General features: G+C 36.8%; 1 protein-coding gene across 1 annotated transcript; it reads right to left on the bottom strand.

The window, feature by feature from the left end:
* Positions 1-9,899: 9,899 nt before the first annotated feature.
* Positions 9,900-22,818, bottom strand: LOC113770779 (DDB1- and CUL4-associated factor homolog 1). Its single transcript, XM_027315359.1, has 14 exons — positions 22,456-22,818; positions 19,990-20,071; positions 19,711-19,827; positions 19,411-19,589; positions 18,421-19,309; positions 18,243-18,340; positions 17,689-18,112; positions 16,898-17,494; positions 16,637-16,816; positions 15,941-16,501; positions 13,957-14,067; positions 12,860-12,978; positions 11,130-12,750; positions 9,900-10,882 (listed from the first exon to the last, which is right to left on the bottom strand). Exons 1-14 carry the CDS (start codon positions 22,701-22,703, stop codon positions 10,205-10,207), a joined length of 5,904 nt encoding a protein of 1,967 aa, XP_027171160.1. The 5' UTR covers positions 22,704-22,818; the 3' UTR covers positions 9,900-10,204.
* Positions 22,819-26,171: the final 3,353 nt, after the last annotated feature.

Genomic DNA, 26,171 nt, shown 5'->3' with positions numbered 1-26,171 from the left:
TGGCAAATGTATGGTGGGATATGTGAAAGTTCCTTCGGTTGGAATAGGGAAAGATGGAGCAACAGTGGCTTGAATCGAAGGTATGACAAATGGCTCTGGCCCAGGCTGCCTGCCGGGCACGGGCTCGGGTTGAACTCCACTGCTGATAAGCTTATCGATTAATTTCCTCTGGGCCGCCATCTCAGTGGTCATCTCACCGAACTTAGTGAGCATCTCAGTCAACTGAACCCCCAAACTCATGGTCTCGGGTTGAGCGGTAGTAGCAGACCTATCTGATTGTTCCGGTTGTGAACTCATGTTTACACAACTCCTTTGAGCTTGGCTACGGGATGATGGGGCTTCGACAAGAAGCTATGTTTAAATATTACCTGAGAATTTTGAAAGGAATTGCCTTTAGATTCAACCCTCGCTTAGTTATTCCGAAGAAAATAAAGAAAAGGAAAAGAAAAAGGCAAGAGTTAGTAGATATCCAGAAAATTCGGATGCATGTCCTATGGGGGAACCCTTTTTGTGCCAAGGGTAAGCCTAGCATGAAAATGCAATCCTCTGAGGTAGGCACTATACCATACCTGATGGATCTGATCAACTCATTGAGTGAAAAATAATTTTGAAAAATTGGTCAACTGGAGTGACGAGAGATATGTGTCAAAATGAGGTCAACGTCCGAATAGATTGATCACTTTTTGATCGAAAAACGCAAGGGTTTGACTTTGACGAACTTCCTATCGAAGAGATTGGAATTCGTTGACAAAATTTTCTCGGTGAAGCACGGGACAACTGATCAAATGTCTGGATGGTTTTCTCAAAAACCGACTAAGTTTCCCAATTTGAAATTGACATTGAAACCCTAATTGGTCAAATGGGTTGAGTGAAATTGACAATTTATTTAAAAATCGAGCGGATTACCCTAAAAAGGGAAACGGGTCAAATGAATTGAATGAAATTTAATTTATCCAAAATTAATCAGATCACCCTAAAAGGGTAAATTGATCAAATAGATTAAACGAAACTTGATTTATTCAAAATCGGCTTGGTTGCCCTAAAAATGGGTAAATTGGCCAAATGAATGAAATTGAATTAGTGATTTATTCAAAAATCGGCCGAATAACCCTAAAAGAGTAAATTGGTCAAATGAATTGACAATTTATTCAAAATCGACCAGGTGACCCTAAAAAGGTAAATTGGTCAAATGACCCTAAAAAGGGTAAATTGGTCAAATGAATTGACGATTTATTCAAAATCGACCAGGTGACCCTAAAAAGGGTAAATTGGTCAAATGAATTGATGATTTATTGAAAATTGATCGGATAACCCTAAAAAGGGTAAATTAGTCAAATGAATTGAATGGAATTGATGTATTGAAATATGGGTTGAATTGTCTACCCATTGGTAGTTTCAAAATTCTATTGCGATGCATTAGCATATGAGCCTTCTAAAATCAAATTTTGGCCTTGATTTATTTATCGTCTCAATAGGAGAGATTATTTGTGAATTTCTTCAAATTAATGTCCTTTGCGCAAGGGAATTTTACCAATTTTGATAAAATGGCCAAAAAGTGATTATTAGATGCTCATATTCCAAGGATCGCTTTATGAAAATGATCGGATCCCACCTTACCTTGTGCACTATCCCTTTGGATGGTACAGGAAATGTAAACGTGCAAGTCTCATTAGATTATGTATCCGAGACACAGGGCGGTTTATACCTAGCACGGGATCCCCTAAATGGCATTCCCTTCTAAGGTGGATGCATGATGCCAGTTTATTTAAATCAGGAAAATATGCAACTCGAAATGAAACGTGACCTAAGGAACCCTTTATCTGCCAGGGTAGGCCTAAAATGGCATGGCATTATTATTTGATGAAATATGTCACAATTTTAAACATGCGATAGCCTATCTATAAGGGTAGGCCCTAAAAGAAGTCATGCCAGACCTCCTATTTCCTAACGTTTGTGAATGCAAAGGCAAAAGACAAGGAAAGTTAGTTCAACACATAACACGTTGGACAATTAAAGGATATAAAAAGCAGGAAACATAAATAAGGAAAAAGGGTGGGATCCCTCCCCTCGTTAAAGGTGTCCCTAATAGGGTAAGGCAAACTCTACCCTAGGTGAAACTATATGGATGCATGAGGTTGGGGTTCGCTAATGCATCTATACTCAATAAGCTCAGGCCCCCAAGCCTTCAGACTCGTGGCCAAGAGTCATCACTCCCAAGGCCCTTTGTCGGTGGCTCGAGCGATTCCCCAAACACCGCTACGCACACGTCGTGTCACGGCTACGTGTTTGAGTGAATCTATCAAAACCTCAATCTTCGACCAAAAGCTAAAGGCTATCAACCAATAGCTTTAAGCGGAAGATTGAGTGACCCATTGGAACATGCTACACACACATCGTGTCGTGATCACATGTCCAAGTGAGTCACCTAATCCTAATAGGGTGGAGTGGCGTGACAAGCCACTAAAGAAAAATAAAGGGGGATGAATAGTAAAGCGTATGCGCGTATGATAGTGCACGTTTTGGAGGGGAGGGATCGAGAACCAATGTGTGGCCCTAAGGGTGACACACACCCCCCAAGTGCAATGACAAGCGCGGTAAAAAGCAATCATACATCCAATCATCCAATCATACATATGCGAGTGAGGGAGTAGTTTGATACGCGTACGGGCCGAAAAGGTCCTAAAATGGAAAAATGCACCCTAATATCCAAATGCAATGCATAAAAGGGGTAGAAAAAGGAAAAGAAAGGTTAAATCAAATGCTTGGACCCTCTTAGGAAATCCCCAGTGGAGTCGCCAACTGTCGCGCCCCACTTTTTTTAAAAAAATAAAATGATTGTTTTTTTTTGTGAATTTATTGATTTTGGGAAAAATAAATTTTGTTGATAAAAACAAAAATGGGTTTAAATGGGACTTTTGAAAATGCGACGATTTGACCCAAGAAAAATAGTTCAAAAAGGGTTTTTATATGAAAAATGGAGTCGCCACTTGGTATAGAGTTAGGGTGTACCAAGTCACCCAAAAAAAATGAATTTTTTAAAGGAAAAAAAGTAAGAAAACCCTTTTTAAACGACTCCTAGTCCACGTAAAACAAAGAAAAAGGTTCGGGAGTCACATTTGACGAAGGGGAAGGCAAGGATAAAAATCCAAGGCACCCCTTCGACCTAACCAAGGCTAGTTGCGTGATTTAACCCTTATTTTCCTATATTTTCTACCCAAAGTATGTATTGCAAATTGGATTTGACTAATGAATGAGAAATGCAATCTTAAGTCTAAGAAATGTCTCTGATGAGGCTTTTGATCCCATTCACATGAATTGTGAAGGTCAATAAGGAAAGACCTCATAGAAAATCATGAATGATGCAAATGAGGACTCAAATAAGAGTGTAAGTGTGCAAGGTGTAGAAAAGTGCATGTGTGCAATTTGAGAAAAAGTGTTTGTGTGCAAATGGATGAAAATATAAGTGTTAGTGTGCAAATGGATGAAAATATAAATATATAGGTATAAATGGGTGCAAAGTGTGAGGTAGAAAGTAAAGAAGGAAAAGAAGTGTGTGAATATGGCATGTGAATTACAATATATAATTAGTGAGGAAAATAATGAGAAAATGATATGAAAGTGCATGATCCTAGAGGGATGCATCAGGTCGGGTACGGGAATGACCTCTAGTTTTTGTGATTTTAATTTTCCCTTTGATTAGAAGGAAAAAACTGGCGTGCTAAGGCTATTTTGAAGCCACACTCGCTCGTTTCCCTTACCCAAGGGGGTTTCTCAGGCAAATGGACCCTATAACTTAGCATGAAATGCAAAGGCCTAAAATGAAAGGGAAAAGGTTAGAGGGACATGCCAAATGCCATAAAAACTAAAAAAATGCATGAAATGTAGTGGAGCATGCGAACATGTACTAACGAGGGGAAAACCCTAAGGGTCTAGCGTTGGACTAGCCCATTCTACGAATTCCGACTAGCATTGGACTAGCGGAAACGTACATTCATCCATCACATCCATTTATAAATATGGAAATCAAGTAGACATGCAAAATCACTTATAACACGTAACACATAACACTTAGCATGCTCGACTAGATGCAATAGCTTAATAAAGCAAATTAAACACATAGCAACTAAGCATGCAAGACAAATAAGACGATTAAAGCCCTAACTATTACATTTGCTAGCTAAAACAAAGGGGAAAGGGAAAATGGACCAAATTACTTGCTATGCCCTATCTATTACAAGCCAAGAGGTGTACACATACCCCATAAATGAAAATAAAAGAAAGATTTAAAAATGAAATAAAAGTAAATAAATGAAAGGCATTAATAAACATTTAAGAAAACCAAGTAGGCATGCAATTTTCATTTAGCAAGTTGGATCACATAGGGAGATACACGAAAAAGATAAAGGAAAGTATACCGTCCCCTTTTGTGGTGCTAATAAGTTGGAAAAGGTTCTAAATTGGAGCTACAACCACTAAACAGAGGATTAATGCACCAATTTAATAGTAAATCAAACAACACAAATTCTTCAAAAACAAAAATTAAAGAACCACTAATAACTATGAAATTGAACCATTAGATCCCTTTAGGTAATCAAACAAGTCCATATTCATCAAATGAAATTCCAAGTTAAAAGGGAAAGGAAACTCGAAGGACCCAATTGATTAATCTTTTCAATTGCTTAGGCCATGGTAGAATAAGAAGGGACTTGAGGGGTTAAAGAGCTATTTTCAGAAATTAATTCATGCAGACTCATGCAATCTCACGGAAAAAAAAATGTCTCTGCAACATTTCTGCTATGCTTTCACCAATCGAGACCACACTCAAACACATAGCTTGTTTTCGGAAACAGGTTTCAAATCCAAAACCCAACTTTAAACTAAGCAGCAACTATATCATTACCATCATCCAAGCAGGTAGAAAACTTAGAAAAATTCCATACAAAATTCTGGGCAAGTATTCAAACATTGAAAGAACGAAACTGCTGCAATTTTTCTTAGTTTCACCTATCAAGATCAAATTCAGATTCAAACCTCTACCTTAACCAAAGTTTCCTTGATCTAACACCTGAACTCTGAACTAAACAAACAAGACATCGACAATCAAACAAACAAAGACGCAAGAAGGAGTTCAAAAATAGAAAAAGCTGATGCAAAATTTCTGGAACAACACTCAAACACAGTTTTTTTCCAGCACTTTGTTGGTCATAATCCAGTTTTTTTTCCGGCCAAAGCCTTGTATTTGGCACTCAAATCCAGCATGCAACTCCCTAACTAACTGATTAACATATCTAGTTCAGAAAACAACTTCAATCATCAACACAAAATCATCTAAAATTTCCAGAAACATCCAACAAGCCTCGGATGAACGTGCACTTGGCAGAATTCAATTTCATTTTATTTTTCTGCTTTAAACCCGCTAATTAACTACATGCAAGGCTCATTTATCTTGTTATTATCTAGTTAGTTATGGTTATAAGCTTAAAAGCAACAAGATTAAACTAAATGAAGCTACATTATTCAAGACAAACTCTCGGCAGAAATTTTCCATCGAAACAGAATTTCCTAAGCTCCTTAATTCATCAATCAGCTACATAGAATTAACATGCAAGGTCCTAGACATCTTAATCATCAAGTTTTCATTCGGCTAATTACACTTGGGTACTCAGATGGTCACAGCTAGCAAAGTAAGAACCGAAATATTCCAGAAACAAGCTGCAATTCCAGCTTCAAACTTTCGACAGCTTTAATTCTTTTCCAAATCAGATTTCTTAAGTCACAATTCCTCATCTAACCTCACAAACACCACATGCAAGTCCATAGCTGACCTCACTTGCCTATAACCAACTAATTTCAGTTCAGAAGTTACCTCAAATGGAGCTCACACCCTCGGCTAGCTGCTGCAAACTCTTCCCTCTCGGTCAGCCCAGAAATGCAGCCCGTCACTCCTCCTCTCTCTTGTCCAAGCTTGCGACTAGGATGGTGAATGTTTAGCCCTCAGTCCTCTTCACTAATTCACGGTTGGAATGGATATAGAATAGCAGGCTTCACCCCTTTTTTTTTCTAGCTCACGGACAGAAAAACAAAGCAAAGTGTTCGGCTCTCTCTCACCTTCACTCTTGGTTTGCAGAGTGCAGCTCTCTCTCTCTCTTGGTCGATGATACCAAGGCAGAAGGTGAAGGGGAATGGTGTTGTGGAAATGTTGAAGTTGCTAAAATGGAAAGCTCGGCTCTTCACTCTCGGTCGTTAATTCCAAGGCTGCTCCATCACGGCTCACGGCAGAAAAGAAACTGAAGTTGTGATATTGTGGTGAATTCAGAATCCTCATCAAGTGTGTGAGTAGTGTAATGTATATAGGGTGATGTTGTGAGTGGAGTTGGTCGGCAATAGCAAATGGAAAATACTGGAATGAAAAGTGGGAAGTGGAACCGGCAGGAATTGGAATTGTGATTTTTTCTCAACTTAATAATTTAACAAAAATAATAGTAAAATTAAATAATAATAAAAACAACAATTTTAATTACAAACACATCAAAATAAACAAACTAAAAATAACAAAATTACCATTTTCGATCTTTTCTTTCATTTTTCATCATTTTTCATCATCATTTTTTTTTCAAAATAAATTAACAAAAATAAACCAAAATGCCAAAAAAATTAAATTTGAATGTATTTTTGTGAACAATTTTCCTTTTTCTCCCTTTTTTTAATGATTTTTCTACGCTAAAACTTAAAAAATAAAAAATAGAAACTAGAAACTAAAAAAAAACTAAAAGTAACCACGACAAATGAGAATAAAAAGTAAAAGAAATTACACCAAAAATTTGGTGTCTACAAGCCACAGACCAAATCAGAAGCAATAATATGCATGATGGTATTATAGCAACCATTCTAGAGGACATTGAGGATCTAACACAAGGTTTTGAGTATTGCACAGTATCTTTTGTACCTTGAATGTCTAATGTAGCAAGTCATATGCTAGCACATTTTGCAACAAAACTAGTTAATGACATAGATTGGGTAAATGATTTCCCAAGCTAGTTGATAGAAGCAGCTAGGAAAGATGAGAGGGTTGTTGCCCCTTTTTGTAACTAATCCTTATATTATCAAGTGTTAATATATATAATGATATTGCCGTTTGTTGAAAAAAAATCACGAGGGAAAAGGATTGTAGAAAAGATGTTCTTAGATGGAAAAAGAAACAATTAGATAGAGCAATAAAGGCTCATAGTTTAGAAACTTTAGCTCCTGGTATTACATCTCCTTCGCCACCTATAAATTTAAGCAGTGTGCAAGCATGCGCGGCTGCATTATTTCAGTTTACAGGGAGATGAGCTTCCAACTTGACAAACTATCCCACATAAATGAGTGTGAGATAACAGACCAAAGCATCTCAAAGAAACCAAACTCTAGAGGTGGTCTCTTTAGAAAGCAGAGTGCAAACCGAGTCTTTTGTTCTTTATCTTCCTAGGCTGTCTTTGTTCGGTCCAAATTCAAATAGTATGCTAACTTCTATGAATGCATCATTTGAATTTGGAAAGACCCGATGTGTAACTGCGAGACATCATCGAAAAGTGACAGCTCTTACATTGGAGGTTTAGAGATCTCAAAAAACATTCAGGTCAACAAAAATGTATGAGATCACAGATTATAAGACCTCTTCCAAATGTCTCTAAATTTGTTCAGCCTCTTATACCAAAATTCGTTAATACATCTTCCCTACCAAATGCAGACTTGAATAGCCTGCAATCATATATGTTTACTCCAATGTAGGTGAATCTTCCCTCTATTGAAATTGAAGGAAAAAGAGAGAGCTTAAGCTGACAGTAAAACAAACTAAACAAAATCAGTTGCTTGAGCCAGAGACTATAAGGATGTGAGAGTTTGTAATCTCTCAAAACTACAACTGAACAACATAATGCTGAGATCTTTGAGGTTTCAAATCAGTCTAACCAAGTTCACCCATTACAGTCAATTGAGTGCCAATCTTCAGGTATTTAATGTAGCTTTCCCTATTAATATACTGCTTCTTATCAATTGAATGATTTCATCTAGTTTCAAAAGTCTTTCTATCTTCTTCGGGTAGTCTAACCAGCTTTTTTCTTTTCTTTACAACAGGAGTTTTTTCCATTTTTTTTAAAATGTAACTTTTGCTTTTCCTACTATAAATGGTTAGTTTTTAATGCATTAAATTTAAACCCATTTCAACAATCATGTAGTGCTATTGATTTTTCTATTTTTTAAAATGCATAAGCCTTTCACATTAACATGGAAGATATTATTTCTGACATTTGTTTTGTAAATCTGTCAAGCAATATTATTGCTACCTTTTACTTCTCTGACAACAGACATTAATTGCTTTTCAATTCAATAGTCAAAGGCATTTTCTTTTGTCATTTAGTCAATTAAATATCTTTAGCTTTCAATGAATAAAGCATTTGGAAAGTTCTATATCATCTTTTTCTGTTTTAGTTTTAATTTTACTTTATAACTTATCCTATTTGTGAAATTGATATTGGAGTCTACTTGACAGGAATATTTGAACAAAACCAAGGGGATTGAGCTCTTTCTTATGATATGTTAGTTATATGTAGTGCATAGAATTACATTTAAACTGTTTATTTGTAAAATACAAGGTATTGAAATCTTTTCTGAACTTGCATTTGCAATTCATAATCGTCTGGTCCTATGCTTTGTCCGTCATTTTGACACAGATTATCAAGAATAGAAAGATGACAAGTATAGCGTCGTCAAAGTATACACCATTGAAGAATTGGTTCAGATCAACTTGGTAATCACTAACGAAGTTGCCCTTGATCCTATAGGAGACCCTACTCCAACTGCTCTAGCAAAAAGTGAGAAGGTAGCTAACACTATTGAGGAGCTTGACTTAATTGCTAAATCCATTGAACAACCTACTACTAAAGGGCAATTCTTCAGCCCAACAACAAAGATGATCCTTGATTCAATTGCCCAGAAGTCTGATGTTGCAAAGACGCCAACAAAAAAGCTTAACTTTTGAACCCGCAAATCCCAAAGTTAATGCACCTTCAGCTGGGAAGACAACAGTTGAGGTGGTGTTCCCTTGATTGCTGAGAAAAGCCCCATCAAAGACAACAAACCATTCTCTCCGAAATCTTATGATATTAGCCCCCTCAAGAAACAGCGTGATTCTGCAATGTGAAGCAGGCTATACAACTACATATCCACTTTTGTGTATCATATGTATTATTGAATTGCTAGGTTGCTATCTTTTGCCATCATATTAGAGTCCATTAGCATTCTCTCTATCATTAGAAGTTAATGGATTTTAATATATGATATTATTTAACTATAATAAACTTTTAAGTAGACAATTAGCATGCTAATTTATCTCTACTTAGGACCTAATTCTGGAAGGTGTGTAATCACTACTAAAATGGCTTGATAGTTATATATAAATGATTGTTATGGATTCATTATGTATCTGTTCTCTAACTAAAATTGTTATACATGCTCGTACGCATCCTGGTTTCACCTAGTATATACACACCAATGACAACATATCTATCTTAGAATTGTAGATCACGTTATTTACATTTTTTCCTTCTTTTTCTCGTTCCACCTAGGGTTCATGTCTTCATACGGATCTGAACTGAACACATCTGAGAATTCTTCATCAATTCGTTTTCCAGTTACGGATCCAATGCCTTCAGCTGGTGATTACATCTGAGAATTCTAATCAAACAAACTCTTTAACTCTTTCATCTTTCAATTACGAATCCAATGTCGTCGGCAGTTCAGCTGGACAACACATCTGAGACATCTATGATGCAGGCTGTTGATAAACATAGTTAATTGAAGCAAATATGAGCATTCATAAATGAATGGTTCATGCACACATGCACGCTTGAGTAGTTGCATTGAGCAAAGATGATCGTTTATTAAAAACTCACTTGGAAACATATCAACAGTTGTCCTTAGCTAACTTTGAGTTTAATAAGAAAATCAGAGCTAACAACGCAAAATTTGAACATTCCCCAACATAATCATCTCTAACTTCCCCTATTTAATCTCTAAACCCTAAAAGACAAAAAGGAAAATCCATTTAAAAGATGATTACAAGATTCTGCGTAAAAGTTTAATTATCAAATAGTGTACAAAAATTTGCTCATTTAGGAGCATGCACCTACTCTGACCCCTCCCACTAATCTTCTTACCACTCTAATCACAACATATCCTCTTCATCCCCGCTACTTAGAGATTCAAGCACCTCACTATCATCATCCTCCTCGTCACCTTCGGCCACAATCTCCAATATCCCAGCTGCACCTTCAAAGTCCCCATCATCCATTATAAAATCACCGTCTTCTTCCTCATCATCCTCGAGTTCACTCACGCTCTCATCATCATTGCTCATATCATCTGCATCACTATCACCATCCTCGTCAATATCTGGTCCCAATATCTCATCCTCATCCTCATCCACATCATCGTCTTCATCTTCACTCTCAGCATCATCTGGATCAGAATCATCATCAGTTGGCTTCCGACGACCAATTTCATATACCCTAGCAGAGGAATACATCTCATCCTGGTCATCCATTGTAACCAACCCAACAAAAGAATCGGTTGGCTCTGTAGCAAAGTCAAGAACACAGCGATCAACAGGAATTGTAGCAATGTCGGAGTAATTAACAGCATCCACAGTTCGAAAAGCAGCAAAGAGAGGATGTTTAACACGGCGAGTTTGAAATGCTGAAGTAACATCCTCGAGATTTCTCCTTAGAATTGCATAAATCACATCCCCACTAGCATTAAAAGTTATCACTGTTTGGTCTAAGGATGGCACACTTCGGAGAAGCCTGAAGTTCCGGAGATCCCAGACTTCAGAATTTATGATCACCTGTTAAATAATCATCAAACAATAAGAAAAAAGTAAAGGAACAAAAATGCAGATAAAGCAATCTCAGCATATACACTTCCACATTCTTCTAGATAAAAACAGGAATATGTGCATATTCACAGAATAAAAAAACAATTGAAGATTGACACCTAAGGAAAGAGAAAAGCTACTATCTCAATCATATGGGTGTATGGCTACTGACTAATTTATCTCTAAATTAGAGCTAGTCAAGAAGGTAGTCAGATACCTCATTCCCAGCAGGATGGAAGCCACCCCCACCATAATCAGAAAACTGATCAAAGCGATGCACTGGGCCAGAACCTCGGCGATCCCATAGGACCCCATTCCAGAGAAGCATGGTATCTGATGGGCTAAAGTGAATAAGAGAATACAAATGACCTCGACCTGATGGATTGTTTGACGTATCCGTAAGCTTTAGATCCAATTGGCTGGTCTGAATATCATACAAGAGAATCTCCCGATGGGATGATTCTGTTGATAAAGCAGCAAAAGCAGTTCCTGAATTGCTAAACCTCGCAGCTTTACATCCTTCGAATGAATGCTTGGGCCCAGCTGAAACTGAAGATACATCCCATAACCGCACATCATGGGCACTGGAGGAAAGAATCAACTGAGTATCTCCAGATATATATGACTGGGCAAGCGTCAAAGGATACTGGTGACTAGGGCAGCTATCAAGCACACAATTGCTGTTGGTGTCAAATATTTTGAGTTCCCCAGAATGGCTTCCGACAGCAATTTGCGAAGAGTCTCCAAGGAAAGTAACGCAAGTCAAAAGGGCACCAGCATCATCGCGGCAGGTTCGCCATGGCCTGAATCTACTATAAACAAACTGACGATCTCTACGGCTTCCGTGAATGCCACCATACATACTTCGAAACTCACGCATACTAAGGCGGGCCGTCATATTTGAGGGGGCGTCAAGGCTTCGTCTTGGTTCTGGGCACATGTGAGGATGTAGGAGAGAGAGAGGGGGCAATGTGGTAATAGGAGCCGGACACTGCCGATGTTGATGTTTTAGATACTGAACAACAAGAGAATCAAGGGTTAACCGTTCCAAGCTGGATGGTTGGGGCTCATTTGTAAGTCCATACTGGGTTGTAGGAACCATTTGCCTAAATTGAGCACCACTAAACTGGCTTTCATCCCCTTCAGCCGGTCCACAATTTGGCAATGATCTGCCATGATCTTTTAAAGAAGAACTAGTTGGTGAAAACATTGTTCCATCAGTCAGTTGGCTGCTTTTGCGAAGCATGCCAGATGTAATACAAATTGGAGACCGTAATGCATAATCACCTGTATTAAGTCGTTTTCCGGGTGACATTAACCCAGATTCCTTCAAGTCTGTCAACTTACGTTTCATTGGTAATACAATTGGAGTTTTACACTGGATATCGACATCCCCACTGGACTTAACAGCAGACACAGATGGAGTTCCAGGAGCACTTACAGCTGTAGATGATCTTTTAGAAGTCAAGTTAATTTTGGCACTCGACAATATTGGGGAGTCCTCAGCAGAAACCTGAGCTTTAGAGTGAAGACCATGTGGAGAAGATAAAGTCGTAGGCCTCTTTTTCAAACAGGAAACAGCTGAATCAGTTTTCAAGCCCAAATGCTCTTCCCGATATGTCAGTTTTAGTTTATCCGACATAAATCCACAATGAACTCTAGCAGATGGCCATTGAGTCAGAATAGATGAAGATTCCTGCACAGATGCCTGATGAACCAGGGATGCTGGTGTGGCCAAAGATGGTAAAGGTGTCAACTGAGCCTCTTTTAGAAGTACAGCTGCTGTTTCTGCCAAACCAGATGCCTGTAGGTGTTCGTGTATAAGAAGCAATAGTTCCCTGTAATTAAGAATTCAAAAGTTGCATGATAAAAACAAACAAGAAGAAGAAAAAAGAATTAACACTCATCTACAAAAAGTACTTCTTGGATAAGAGCCAGGTCAGCTACCTGGAATGGTATGTAATTGGCGTAGCAGCAGCTATAGCAGCTCTCTCTATGCGCCTCAATGTAGGAGTAGCAGCATCAGTTGCTGCTAATGCATTTGCACGGCCAGAATTTGTTACAACCTACAGGACACAGCAATGCTTCACATAACATATCTACCATGTACAAAGAACAAATCCAGCTCTACAATATCTTCTTAATCCTGTTCAACTGTCATTTCATAAACAATAATATGTACCAAGTATGGCATAAAAAGAGACCCAAGCTTGCAAGAAGACTACCAAAGGTTAAAAAGCAGTTTAATTCGCAAATATGATATCATGGAGCATACCATGAAGGGCGATCCCTTTCTACATTCTCAATAGAACAAAGGGTAAACAATTTTATTTTATGACATGGCAGAACCCTTCAATCAGGAGAGCTTATAATCCAGAAGGTTTTTCTAAGCCACTACCAGGCACTTATGGCAACAATTTTGAATCACCCTTATCACATGGAAACCAGTTTTCTAATGCTCATTAAATTGTATATAAGAGAATCAATAAAGTTGAATGGCAACAGGCCCCTCAAAAGGCATGCAATCAAAGTCTTAAAGTTATATATCCAGTTAAAGTACTATCAAAATTACCAAAGTACATCATTTACCAGCAGTGCGAAAAACTAAAAAGCTTTGTTCTTAAGAAATAATTACACATTCATGTGTACATCGATTGGAAAATACGTACAAGCTGATCCACCATGGCCCAAATCTTTCAAGGATACTGTTTTCTCTATACGCTACAGGTCTTAACGCACATGGGACATTCATTTAAAGCTTTGATCCACATGCTATCTAAGCAAGCATATTCCATTTTTAAACAAATGGACGACTAAAACACTGTCGCGGAACTGAATTGTCTACTAGCATCATGAAATGTGCAAGGTGAAGTTTCTTCACTAAATGCATGCACGAGTTTCATTCCTACATGCGTAAGCTTCGTACCATTGTCACTTCAGCCCCTTTTTTTCCCTTTTATATTTTTTTTTGGGAAGGGGGGGGGGGGGGGTTACATAGCAGCATTTGGTATTACTTCCTCATGGAGAGTATTTTTAATGCTTACCCCAATCAACTCAATAGCCACCTGTGAAAGCTCCACCTGCCACCTACTTTGCTCACTACCAGGGGCCTGATTCCCTGAATCACGAATAAGTTCTGAAAGTTTTCTTCCAACCTGAAATACAAGTTGAAAATTAGACATCATAGAAGTAATCTACTAATCTCGCACCCAAATAGCTAAGTTTCACAATCAATATCATTGAAAGAGTTTAAAACAGATTTCAAATGATGTTTATCTACTTTGGAGAATTTTCATTTGTTGGATTGCATACTTAGGGATAGGGTTGCAAAGCCAACCGTCAAATACCTCATCAAAACCAAGTCCCTAGCATAAAAATGGAGTTTGAAACCCTGTTTAAAGTCACCAAGCTCATTGTGGCATTAAAACTTGTCTATCAAAGTTGAAGGGACAACAACCAACCAATTTGTTTTCACATAAGCAAGAGTGAAAAACAACGGCAGGGAAAAGAGGCTGCAAGGGAGTAGAGGGTGTTATGGCATACTATCTGCATTTATAAGCACTTCTCACCGAAATCTCTTGAGAAACAACTCAACTACCCAGTCTAGACTTTGCTTCTAATAAGAAAACAGTGCTCCAAAAAAAAAAAGAGAGAGAGCATTCATTTATAGAAATTTCACCTACTTTATGCCAAAGACATTGTTTTCTTTCTCAACACCACAAGAATGTTATATCAATGTCACACAAAGGCGCTCACAGTACCAAAGCACATTGAGTGCAAAAAGGAGCAGGAAAGGAAACTATGCAACAAAACCATGCAAACAGGGTTCTGAAATGACAAATGCAAGAAGGAAATTTTGAATTTGCACGATGACATTCATGAAAAGGTGAAAAAAAAGAAACGAGGAAATAGGATGCAGGCACTAAGAGAAGCTACAAAACCCCACATAATTAGTAAATTTGTGATTTCAAACTTCCCCAATTTTGATATTTAAGTTTAGGCTTGAGGTATGTTCTTAATCCAATTGCAACAGATCCAAGCCCTGAACATGTGTCAATCATACTTTTTCAGTTTCATAGATTACGGACCAAATATGGACCATCTATGGACCAAAGGCTCATTTAACTTTCAAAACCGTTCGAATGCACCTAAAAAGCAGCAAAAACCAAGAAAAAGCCAAAACCTATGGCCAAAATTCAAAACTTAATTCTAAAGCAGGGCATAAGGATAAAAGATAATTTCACTTCATGGAAAAGCATTGCCAAGTATCAAGCCATTCACCTCGGGTGAAAGAAGTTTAATACATAATAGAAAACAAATAACTCAGAAGGTTAATCACGTGAGAGGCCACAATTTTCTACTTTGATGTTGATGCGACAATACTATGAAATTGGACAGTAAACACGAAATCTCAAAAATCAATTACCTTATGCTGACTCTTAAAAGAAACCTACAGAATCTGCATTATTAGCATCAAACATAAAATAAAAAGAATCTAATTATCAGATGCTACCCAGATACTCCTCTTTATGTAACAACAGCCAGTTTGAGAAGCAAATATATGCCATACCCTGACAACTCAGTAAGCTCCTTTCATCAAAAAAATAAAAAAGGAGAATCACAAGCACCAAGAAGGTGAATTCGTACCATAAAAACCAATGCACAGAGACAACCAATCTCAAATATCCACCAGTAAGTAGGACGATGTGTCCATTGCAAATGCAAATTTGCACAATTCAATAAGCATAAGGCACACTTCAAATGAAATGCTAACATATATACCAAATAAAAATCAACAAAAGATTAAAAAAAATGTTAGGACTTCATTCCCAATTTACATTGGCATTTTAAAAAACAGTGGACAAAATCACGAAGATATAAATGGCAAGCACTAAGCTTTACTACATAGGGAAAAAATAATATGACTGATTTTGACTTCATTCACAAGGCAACTTTATCTTGTATAAAGAAGGATAAAGATTAAAAGAATAGCTTCAGATAACAACTCAAAATACGAAATAAAGCTACCTGAAGCTTTGTTAGTATGTGTGCAATTGTATCATCTCTAGCCAAACCAAGCAGCACTCTGCACGCAAGAGCACGTAGACAGTCAAGGGCACCAGGAGGGGTAACTATCCGTGGTTGGAGGAGCTGAAGAAGAACCTTGATACCATTATTGGCACGAACAGCCTCTCTGGTTAGCCGATATCCTTGTTCAAGTTGAGCAGCAAGGCCAGCACACCCAGATCCAGCACCGAGGGAAATTCTACGATCTCCCACTAATCCTGAAGCTACAGTAGGAACTGGGACTTGAGAAGTATTACTCCCAGACGAAGTACCTACCATGGCAGTGGAACCTCGATCAACCAAGGTAGATTCCCCACTCCGGTCACGAGGTTCATTCTGACTAGCCACACTTAGAGCTCGATCAAGAATACTTCGTTCCAAGTTCCTGTCTCTGGTCTCCGGACCATTTAAAGATTGGACAGGTGCAGACTGATGTCCTTGTGTAGCAGCTGATGGTTTATTGCTGATTGAAGGAGGTGGGCACACAAGATTGACAAGGACATTAAGTGCTGCTTGAATAATCTGCATGATGAGATCATGGTGTTCCCATGTGAACTTCCATTAGAAACAATGCAACCAAGATAAATGCATATAATTCTATCCAGCATAAACCGAAGCCAGGGGTGAGAGGGAAGAAGAATGTGCAGAAATGTTTACCTCAGGCTCAACATAACCAGCGCCATTGGCTGCATCCAGGATAACAGCTATACCAACACGATTGTTACTTAGGGTGGCATTTACTATAAGTTTACGGCTATATGGTACTAAAGTGACGATGTGCAGAACACCCAAGGCATACTGAAGCAAGTCATGTAAGTACCGCTCAACAGGTGGAGCCTACAAAATAAGCAAATATTTTCTGCAGAATTAAGTAAAATGAAAAAGAACCAATAGAAATTGAAGGACTGACTGATATACCTGACACAGTTCCAACATGGTAATATGCCCATTAGCACTTAAGAACTTGTCCACAACAGGCCATCTGGCCCTCACTAATGCAGGACCAAGTTTCCGATCCTTCTGTATCTGCCGAAATACAGCATCCAAGGCCTCATTACTAATATCAAGGGGCTTGTACACCGCCCTAGTACTTGGAATACTTCGAGCAGCACTGCGCATGTTCTTATTAGGGCGAATTGAATCCACAAGTAAAATAAGATGCGCCCTAACATATTGTCGTAGTGCAACACAAGTGTGATAAGCTATTTGCTTCTCTGAGGAGGTAAGCACCTCCGTAGCAGGCCTGTCACTTCGAAGAGATCCAGCATTATTTATTGCCCCAGATGGAACCCCAGATCTTACTGAAGCAGCATCTTGCAACAGATTAATCATTTTTAGTAATCCTTCCTGAGCATCGAAAGTATCAATGACAGCTCTGAAAACAAATGCAGCAGCAAAAAACAAAGCTGCATTTTTTCTGGCTTGATCCTGGGAACATTCAAGAAGTTGAAGGGCCAACTCAACCACCTGATGGACAACATTCGACGGAAGTGCACAGACACGCTCCATTATTCCCTAAATGATCATTTCTCAAGTTAAATCCAACTTTCCACGAATAAGACAGTAGTTGTACGAATATTCAGAAGAGATGCACAAGTGAAAAGGGATATTAAAACAATTAGAAGGGGGAAAAAGTCATTTGATCTAACAATAGTAGATTATCACCAAAATTGAGCCAATTGTAAACAAACAGGAAGATAAACAATTACCTGGATAGAGCCAATCGTAAACAAACAGGAAGATAAACCAAAATATGTCTGAGGAACTCTTGGAGCAACGAGCAACTTTTGAATCCCACCACGATCCACAAATAATGCGGCAAATTTCCGATGAGCAGCCAGGGCACAAATTAGCTTCAACACATCAGGCAAGAGTAGAGCAATTTTTGATGCCTCTGTGTGTTTATAGCTTCGCTGCAACAATGCAAGACAGACATCTACACCTTTTTCATGCAGCACAGGTCCAAGTACTTCAACATACTCTCCCAATATGACAAGACACTGAATACAAAATTTCTCTCTGAGCTTTGCAAGAGAGTCACTGTCTAGCAAGAAGAACTCATTAACATCCTCATCAGTCTCTGTTTCTTTAGCTTTTGAGGGTGCTGAATCACCATCAGCAGCGGTTGTAGTTCTACAGATAACATGCACGATAGGGAAAAACAAATCAAGTTTATGACCGGTCAGTGTTAATTAGATGTAAAAGACCATGATAGTGTCAATAATTGGTAACTGAACATATCTTGTGTGAATTTATAACCAACCTTGAGACTTCAACCGCATTAGCAGCATCAACAACTGTGGATGCAGCTGTAGAAGCAGCCAAAACTGCAGCTTCTTCATTATTTGTCTTTTTATATTCCTAAGATCATGAGAACTAACAGACTTTAAGAAGTCCATCCTACAAAAAATGAAAATTACAGAGAACAGAGTAAAGCTTACCTCCAAAGCAGCACTCTTGACAAGTTCAGCAGCAGCATCACCAGCTGCTTTGATAGCTTCTGCTGGAGCATTGACTGCTCGGGCTTCAGATTCAGCAGCTACGACAGCTTTCCTTACCAGATCAGCAATGTTCTTGGAGCCAATTACACAGCCTTGGAAACAGTCATCACTTTCGTCTCTCCCTAAGGTAAAACCATCTGTAACAGTCCGTCCTTGGCTCTTCTTGCTGTCTGAATTTTTTTTCAAATCTTGGTTTCTTGGCACACTCCTGTCCCTGATATTCCGGTTCAATCCTCCAATTCTAATAGCAGAGCCAGGAGAAGTTAAAGATTGTTCATTATCCAAATTACCTTCACTTGCCCTTCCCTTTCCTCTTAATCTTGAAGTCCCACGATTGGTCCTGCGACGTGATAATTCATCTCTAACACTGTCATCAGATTCTTCTTCCCTTGAGGATCTGCCACCAGCCTTGGTCCTTCCATCACGTAAGTCCCAAGCATGCCATTTCTCATCACCTTCCGTTTCTGCATCATATATATCACTATCTGCAGCCAATACATCTGGTGGCTCTCCATCCACCCAATGTTCTTCATCTATTGGCCTACCCAAGCCTCTATCGTGATCCTTATCAGCAAGTTGATCATCACTGCTTCCATCCTCTAGTACTCTAGGTACATCAAAATGAGAATTCTCCAAAGCCTGCCGCACTCTTCCTCGAACATCCTCTCTGCCTCTCATGCAAGCTGTTGCAGGAAAGCTTTTGCTCTCTATCTGAGAAGTTGTGTCTTTTTGACTTGTGCCTGCCTCCCCAAGAACCCGGAGACGCAGATATCTCATGAGTTTGGCTGATAATCCTGAAGTTAACACATCTTCCACCACTTGACCACCACTACAATCATCAGCTTGGTTATAGCATGGGCTTTCATAGGGTGCAGAATAAAATACAGTAAAAAAAACAAAAAGGGGAAAAAAAACAGCCTTAAAGCATACCCAGCAAGACATACAGCAAGAAGTCCTGTAGAATAGGTTTTCAACATTTCAGAGTCCGAGCATTTCCTCGCTCCTGATTCATCTTTCCAGTTATGATCATCACCAGATAATCTAATCGTCTCATCCATCACCCAACCCTTTATGTTTTCCATAACAGTTTCCTCAAAAGCATGTGGATACTGAATTCATTGATTACCAAAAGTTAAGTAATGGACAACACAAGCTAAAACAAGAACAGCATAAGCATAACACAAACTAAAAGAAGAATAACTGAATCGATGAAACACATCAACTACATACCACAAAAGTAAGTGAACAACTAAAAAGAAGCCTTGCAGCAGCTGCCTGTACAGAGACTGAGTATCGACTTTCAGATAGAAACTTAGCTGATAATAACTCAAAGAACTCATCATTTTCCTGCAACAGGACATGAAAACTCAGCATCTTTTGCTACTTGTTCTGGGAAATAGGACAATACAACATGACACACAAAAAGCATACAACTACATAACAAACTCAATCCAAATGCAATAAATGCAAAAAGTAGATAAATTGAAAAAAGGAATCAATAAGACTAACCCGAACTAGATTCCCTAGACGTCCAATGTTGTGAGAAGATCGACCATTGTTTGCAGAGGAATGGCCTACGTCTTCCATGTATCTACAATAGCCAAAGAAAACAATGTTTGAAAAGCAATTAAAACAAATAATGAGTACGCAAACAATTCATTAACAGCTAATCTCAAAGTATCCGTATAGGCTAAACCAGTCCTTTCTGAATTTCTCTCTATCAAGAGCCCAAGTTCTGCACAAAGCAGATAAAATCCATCACACTTCATACCATGTCACTAATTTGCATCCAAACCTCAATTTCCACCATAAAATCCTGATCATGCCACTCTTCCCAAAAAGGAACTTTCCAATTTTGCTTTTGCTTTTCTTCACTTATTATTATTTCCACAATCAACTATCACAAATTTCCAATCATGATTATTTTCATAACAAATCATAAAATCAACGAACCAAACAATCTCGAACAAACATAAATGTAGTAGTCTTCCCATGGAAAAACAACCAACATTATAATCACTCTTGCTTAATAATTTCAAAAGCGTGTCACTGGATTTTGCACTTGACGAATACTAGAAAAAGCCAAAGGAGATTTTCATAATGCTTCCTGTTTCCTTCCCATTACTGAAAGAGTAACTGCACAGCCTAATATACTCTTAGTCACCTGTCAGCCAAACTTAAAATGATTTTGAAAAGTCAATTCAATCACTCTTTCTGATAAAATCAGGGAAAAAATCAAAACCAAGTTCCCATCAGCACTATCTCTACTGCATCATATATACATGCAATTGTTCTTCCATTTTGAGAGGAGTACAAAACTAAACTTCTGAAGAAAATATTAAACAGGTGGAACCAGAATGACAACTTTGATTTCAAGGTTCATCGCATTTCCCAATAGTCAAGATTAAAGTGCAATAACTCAGGGGAGACAATCTGACAACAAAAATCTGGACCTCCAAAACAATTTCAAGTTTGAAAGTTACATAGAATAATGGAGAACTAAGTGCTTGTTCCAAAAGAATGAAGTAAAATAAGGCACTGCCATACTTGAATTCAATAAATTAATCAAGTGTTATTATTTCAGCAGAGATAATTACATGATAGACTGTTCGCTAAGCAAAATTTGAGTGGAAGCTAGATTTATAGAATATAACTTTTATAGATACTGGAACCGAAAACTTGAGATACAAAGACAAAGGGGGAAGGGAAGGAGAGGACTTCCGCTTCACATCAGCAATTGGGGCATTCTCAAAATTCTTCACTCATATTGTCAGTTTAATTTGAGGAAACTAATACATGCAATAAATAGTCTCTTAAGTTACAACAAATAGTAAACCTCACTTGAGAAATAGATACTAAGATAGGCCACCATCCGTTGGACTTCCAACATGCCTGACCCTTAAACTTCCAAGTGCCACTGCTATATAGAGCTGCTACTGTGTATCATTATTAGGCAGGCAACAATTACCAAGCAAGGCAGCTAGAGACAAGCACAGCCACATTAAAACACACCAGAGATATCAGAATCTCAGTCCTGAATCCATTAAATTTTTGTCAGTCTCAAATATCTTCTCATCCATTAGTGTCCTTAATTTTTTGTCCGGGTTTGCATCATTCTGCTTTCTTAACATATTTGATGCCACATGTCAAAATGAATAAGCAATTAATTTCTCACATAAAAGAGAAAAGATGAGTAAGAAATTGACAAGAAAGATGCATGCCAACACAGAGGAGATATCCCTTTCTGGCAGCCATTACTACAATCACGGATTTAATTGTCAATGATCCTACAAACTAGTAAACCAACAATCAAAATCAAATGCACGCCAACACAGAGGAGCTATTCCTTTCTAGCAGCCATTACTACAATTATGGAATTAATTGTCAATGATCCTACAGGCTAGTAAACCAACAATCAAAATCGACTAACTTAACAATCAAAACCAACTAACTTTTTTCCCATCACCATACAACCAATAAAGGACGAAAAATCCCAGAATAATATTCCTTTCCAATAAAGTAATCAACCAAAATGCCAACTCCCTTTGCCATAATACAGAGCATTTTCTCTTTAAATATCAAACATCATATACCACCAATCATGAAATATCTCCTCTAAGTTGTTTCTATTCAAATTCTTTTATAAATCACTAACACAAAATCCATCATATCATTTTATGCACTATTCCAAATCTCATTTTTAGAAGCCACGAAAAGAGGAAGTATTGTTCACTGGGTAAAATTTGTCAAATAGACATGCTCTGTTGCCCAGTTACTCAAAGGCGCGACTTTGAGTTATTTATAGCCCAAACATATATTACCTTTTGTACGCATTCACAGATAGTAGAGTTAAATTCCAAAAAAAATGGAGTTCTTTATGATCACATTTCACTAAATTACTGCCCTGTAACAACTCAAAAGAAAATTTCCAATCTAAGATATGCGTACAAGCTTCAGAGCGAAAGGTCCACCTACTTGGCTTCTTGAGTTTCAAGTATAGAAGCGAGAGCGTGGAGAATAGAAGGGCTAGGGTTTTCAGCGTTGGCCGTGATTCTGTCCATCAACTCGTGCGTCTTCAATATCAACACTTCATTCTCATCTTCTCCTCTCTCCTCCTGCTGCGATTCCCCGTCTCCTTCACCAAGCTGTTCTATTCGTCCCAGCACCGATGATTGCGGCTCCGATTCCGATCGAGCCTCATCCCTGGACGCCGAGCCCTCCATTTCCGACCTCTGTATTTGTTCAATTATAAGAAGAAAACAGAGAAATCCCTAATTTTGAAAGAAGAATTTCGCGCCCCCGATGAAAGAAAAGAGAAAAATTTTGCTCTGATTATTGGTTTTAGTTTTCTTGAAAGTATAAATAAATATTGAGAGACAGAAACAGAGCTGCGAGTGTGTGTGGAAAAAGAAAGAGAGGAAGGAGGGAGAAAAGGAAAGGGAAATGTATGGCTTTCATTTTGGGTTAATTGCGATATCACCCCTGTAACTATCACAAATGTGTATGACGTGCTTTTACTTTTTCAATATTTTGTATGCAAGGATTCCATGACTTGCAAAGTGAGGAAAGGCGTTGTGCAAGTATTTGTCCTTTAGGCCTTCAAGAAAAAAAGGTATTTGCCCTTGAGGGATTAAAAATACAAAAGCAAAAAATGAATACTCATTGTTGTTAATTAAATAAGAAAATTTTATTTAACAGAAAGAAAATAAAATGTAAAAAATATTACACGTTTCAGTAGTTTCTCAATAGCTAAAAGCTAAACTTGTATAAGATTATTAAAGCATTTACCATTGCACCATGTCTTTTCAAAATTATAAATTATATTCACGATTTTTTTTTATATTTGAAGTTTACCAACTTTCAAATTCATAGATTTTTTTTACCACCTTGTTTGCAAAAAGAAAGGGAAGGCTTGACATTCAAATTAATAAGATTATGATTATATATCTAGCATTTTAACAACTAAATTAGGTCATTAAAACGTTGTTATCCAAAACACATATAAGTATCTTATATAGTACTACTACCTAATTCACCATCAATTTGCATTACATTAATACCAAAAAAACAAATGACTCTAAAACTTACAAATTTTTTCAATCAAATTCCAAATTTAAGGAGCAACAAAAAACGCGCTACTCATCATAGTATGACAAATGTAATAGTGTTGCAATGAGTAGTTTAGGGGATAACTTGCGAGTTAGTAATTTTTGTAAGGGGTATATTGTAATTAAGCCTTTTCTATATATGTTTGTAGCTAAGTTGTCTTTTTTTTTTTTTTGTCTACACAAGGGTGTCCGGGTCTATCCTTACGGGCCCGGACATATATAAAAAATCTTTTTTTTTGTAGCTAAGTTGTCATATATACAAAATGTGGTTAGTTTGAAAGGATTGTCCAATCGGGTTCCATATCGTGACCTGACTTGACTCTAAAAACTGCTAGAGTGGCAGCATTGGCGATATACAGATTAATTCAACCTAATAAGATCAAAATTTTAGAACTATCTTTAACATATAAAGTTTGAGTTATAAGTCATTTTCATAATTGCCAAAAATTGCATAAGGTTTAGATTAAAATGATTTACTTAAGCAACTTCACTTTGATAAAATTTACAAAGTTTCTCTATCATCCATATATTACAAATTGATCAAATTGTCAATTATTTTCTGAGTAAACTGATTTTCAGATATTATGATTCATATATTGGTATAATAAGAAAAAATCAATACTATGTCTACATTATTTTCTTATATATCGCTATTTTAGATACTTGTAAATGGACAAGTAAATAAAAGAAGAGGATTCAAATGCTATTTACCATAACTTTATTTCTAGAAAATTTATTTTTGATATCAATTATAGTAGTTTGTGCTAGATTAACTATTCTAAGCTGAAGAACTAATTATGTCAAAGGTTATTTGATGATAGATGGTACAATTAACTATTTATTACCATGAGAATTAGAAGACTAATTGCAAATGTTTTGGGTAATTCATATTAAAAGTACCAAACTATTTGGTCTTATGTAGTGAAAAAAGTTTGGTAATGTTTTTCTTGTTGCTAGTTGATGCTCTCTCTATTCTTACAACTTTGTATACTTCTTTTGTTAAAACTACTTTGTAATTTTTACCTTCCATGTTATAAAATTCTAACCTATTGTCCTAGTAGTTTTACAATTGTACATTTTGCCTCTCTCTCTTTGTTATATTTTTACCTAAAAGGTGATTTTGTTTTTTATTTCTTTTTGAGGAATCTGAAAATGATCTAAGCTTTATGGTTCCATTTAGAATAATAAACTGGGCTTTAGAAGGACAATTAATTTTGAAACAAAATTCATCTTCTCCAAAAAAATGGTGAAAATGCTCGTATTTATTTATTTTTTGAGACAGCCACTCAAAATGGAATTTTTTATGAGCATTTTGTAAAATTAATTTTAAAATGTTAGAATGAAAATTTTCAAAGGAATTTGAATTCGACATTAGTGTTTATATATAAAAGCATGTTATACTTGTCGTATTTTTAGCTTAATGATGTGAGAGAAGTTAATCTTAGAGCAAAAATTTTTGAACAAAATATCATACCAAAATTTGAAACTATGCGTATCAAACACTTTTTTATCTAGATAACCAAAAAAAAGTAACATAAATATTACAATTTATTGTCTAATATTATATTATTTGAGATTATGATGACTAAAATATGACGTACAGAGTCCAATTAGAATATTACAAAATTATATCTATTGCAGTAATATTCGAGCAAAGTTTCCGAATCTTTTACTTGCCTATCTAATCTATCTATTTCAGCAAGCAAGTATTCACAGTATAAATAATTACTCCTGTGAATCTGTATCAACATAATTTTCATTATTTATCCAATTTATTTCAGAATCATTTTCATTATTTTCAAAATATGTATAGTTATAGGGGCTCTGATACCACTAGGGGTACTGGGGCTAGAAAGCAAAATTTTGCCAATTCAAATCTATTGTTAAAGAAATCAAATTATCTATCTCAATGGTAAGTAGTGGGATATCTTAATAAAATATGATTTTTATATTTGTCGTGATATAAAAAAGGTGAAAGAATATTACCATGTGCAATAGATACTTCTTAATTTTTCAGACATATAGGTCCAACAATCTTCATACCTAAATTTCTTAGAGGTTTGACTATACTATCATTAGGTATCCGGTGAGACATTCAGAGAAGAAGTAGATAGTCCAATTAGTTTAGTAATACTAGATTATAGAATTTTAAAAAGAGAAGAAACCTGTGTAGGAATCTTAATAGGGAATCTAAAATACCAAAAATTGAAATTTAATATACATTCTTGGATCACCTATAATTTACAAGATAAATATTTTGATAAATTATTATCAGTAATACAAAATTTTGAAAGGAAATATTTATTTAAACAAGGAAATAGACCTTATTCTGCTAGCAATGATTTCATATGTTTTATTAAATACTTATCACATAGAATATTTTGCTAACAAAGACTTCATAGATTTTCCAAAATTATTTTCTAAAGTAGAAAAAATATATCCAGCTTCAATAATTAATATAGAAGAATTAGATGATGAATTTGAACTTGATTTAAAACTAAAACCAATGATTAATCCTTATAATAAGATTTTACCTCGATTATCTTATTCAAAAATAGGAGTGGAAAGTAGTCAAAGATTAGA

Source organism: Coffea eugenioides, chromosome 5 (genome assembly GCF_003713205.1).
Source record: "Coffea eugenioides isolate CCC68of chromosome 5, Ceug_1.0, whole genome shotgun sequence".
NCBI lineage: Eukaryota > Viridiplantae > Streptophyta > Magnoliopsida > Gentianales > Rubiaceae > Coffea > Coffea eugenioides.
This window is presented reverse-complemented; position numbering and strand designations above follow the sequence as displayed.

Coding starts and splice junctions, on each gene's coding strand:
- LOC113770779 (XM_027315359.1), bottom strand. CDS start 22,703: ATGGAGGGCTCGGCGTCCAGGGATGAGGCTCGATCGGAATCGGAGCCG. Junction 18,341..18,420: donor TCAAGAGTGCTGCTTTGGAG/GTAAGCTTTACT, acceptor TCATGATCTTAG/GAATATAAAAAGACAAATAA. Junction 12,979..13,956: donor TGGCTATTGAGTTGATTGGG/GTAAGCATTAAA, acceptor TGTGTCCTGTAG/GTTGTAACAAATTCTGGCCG.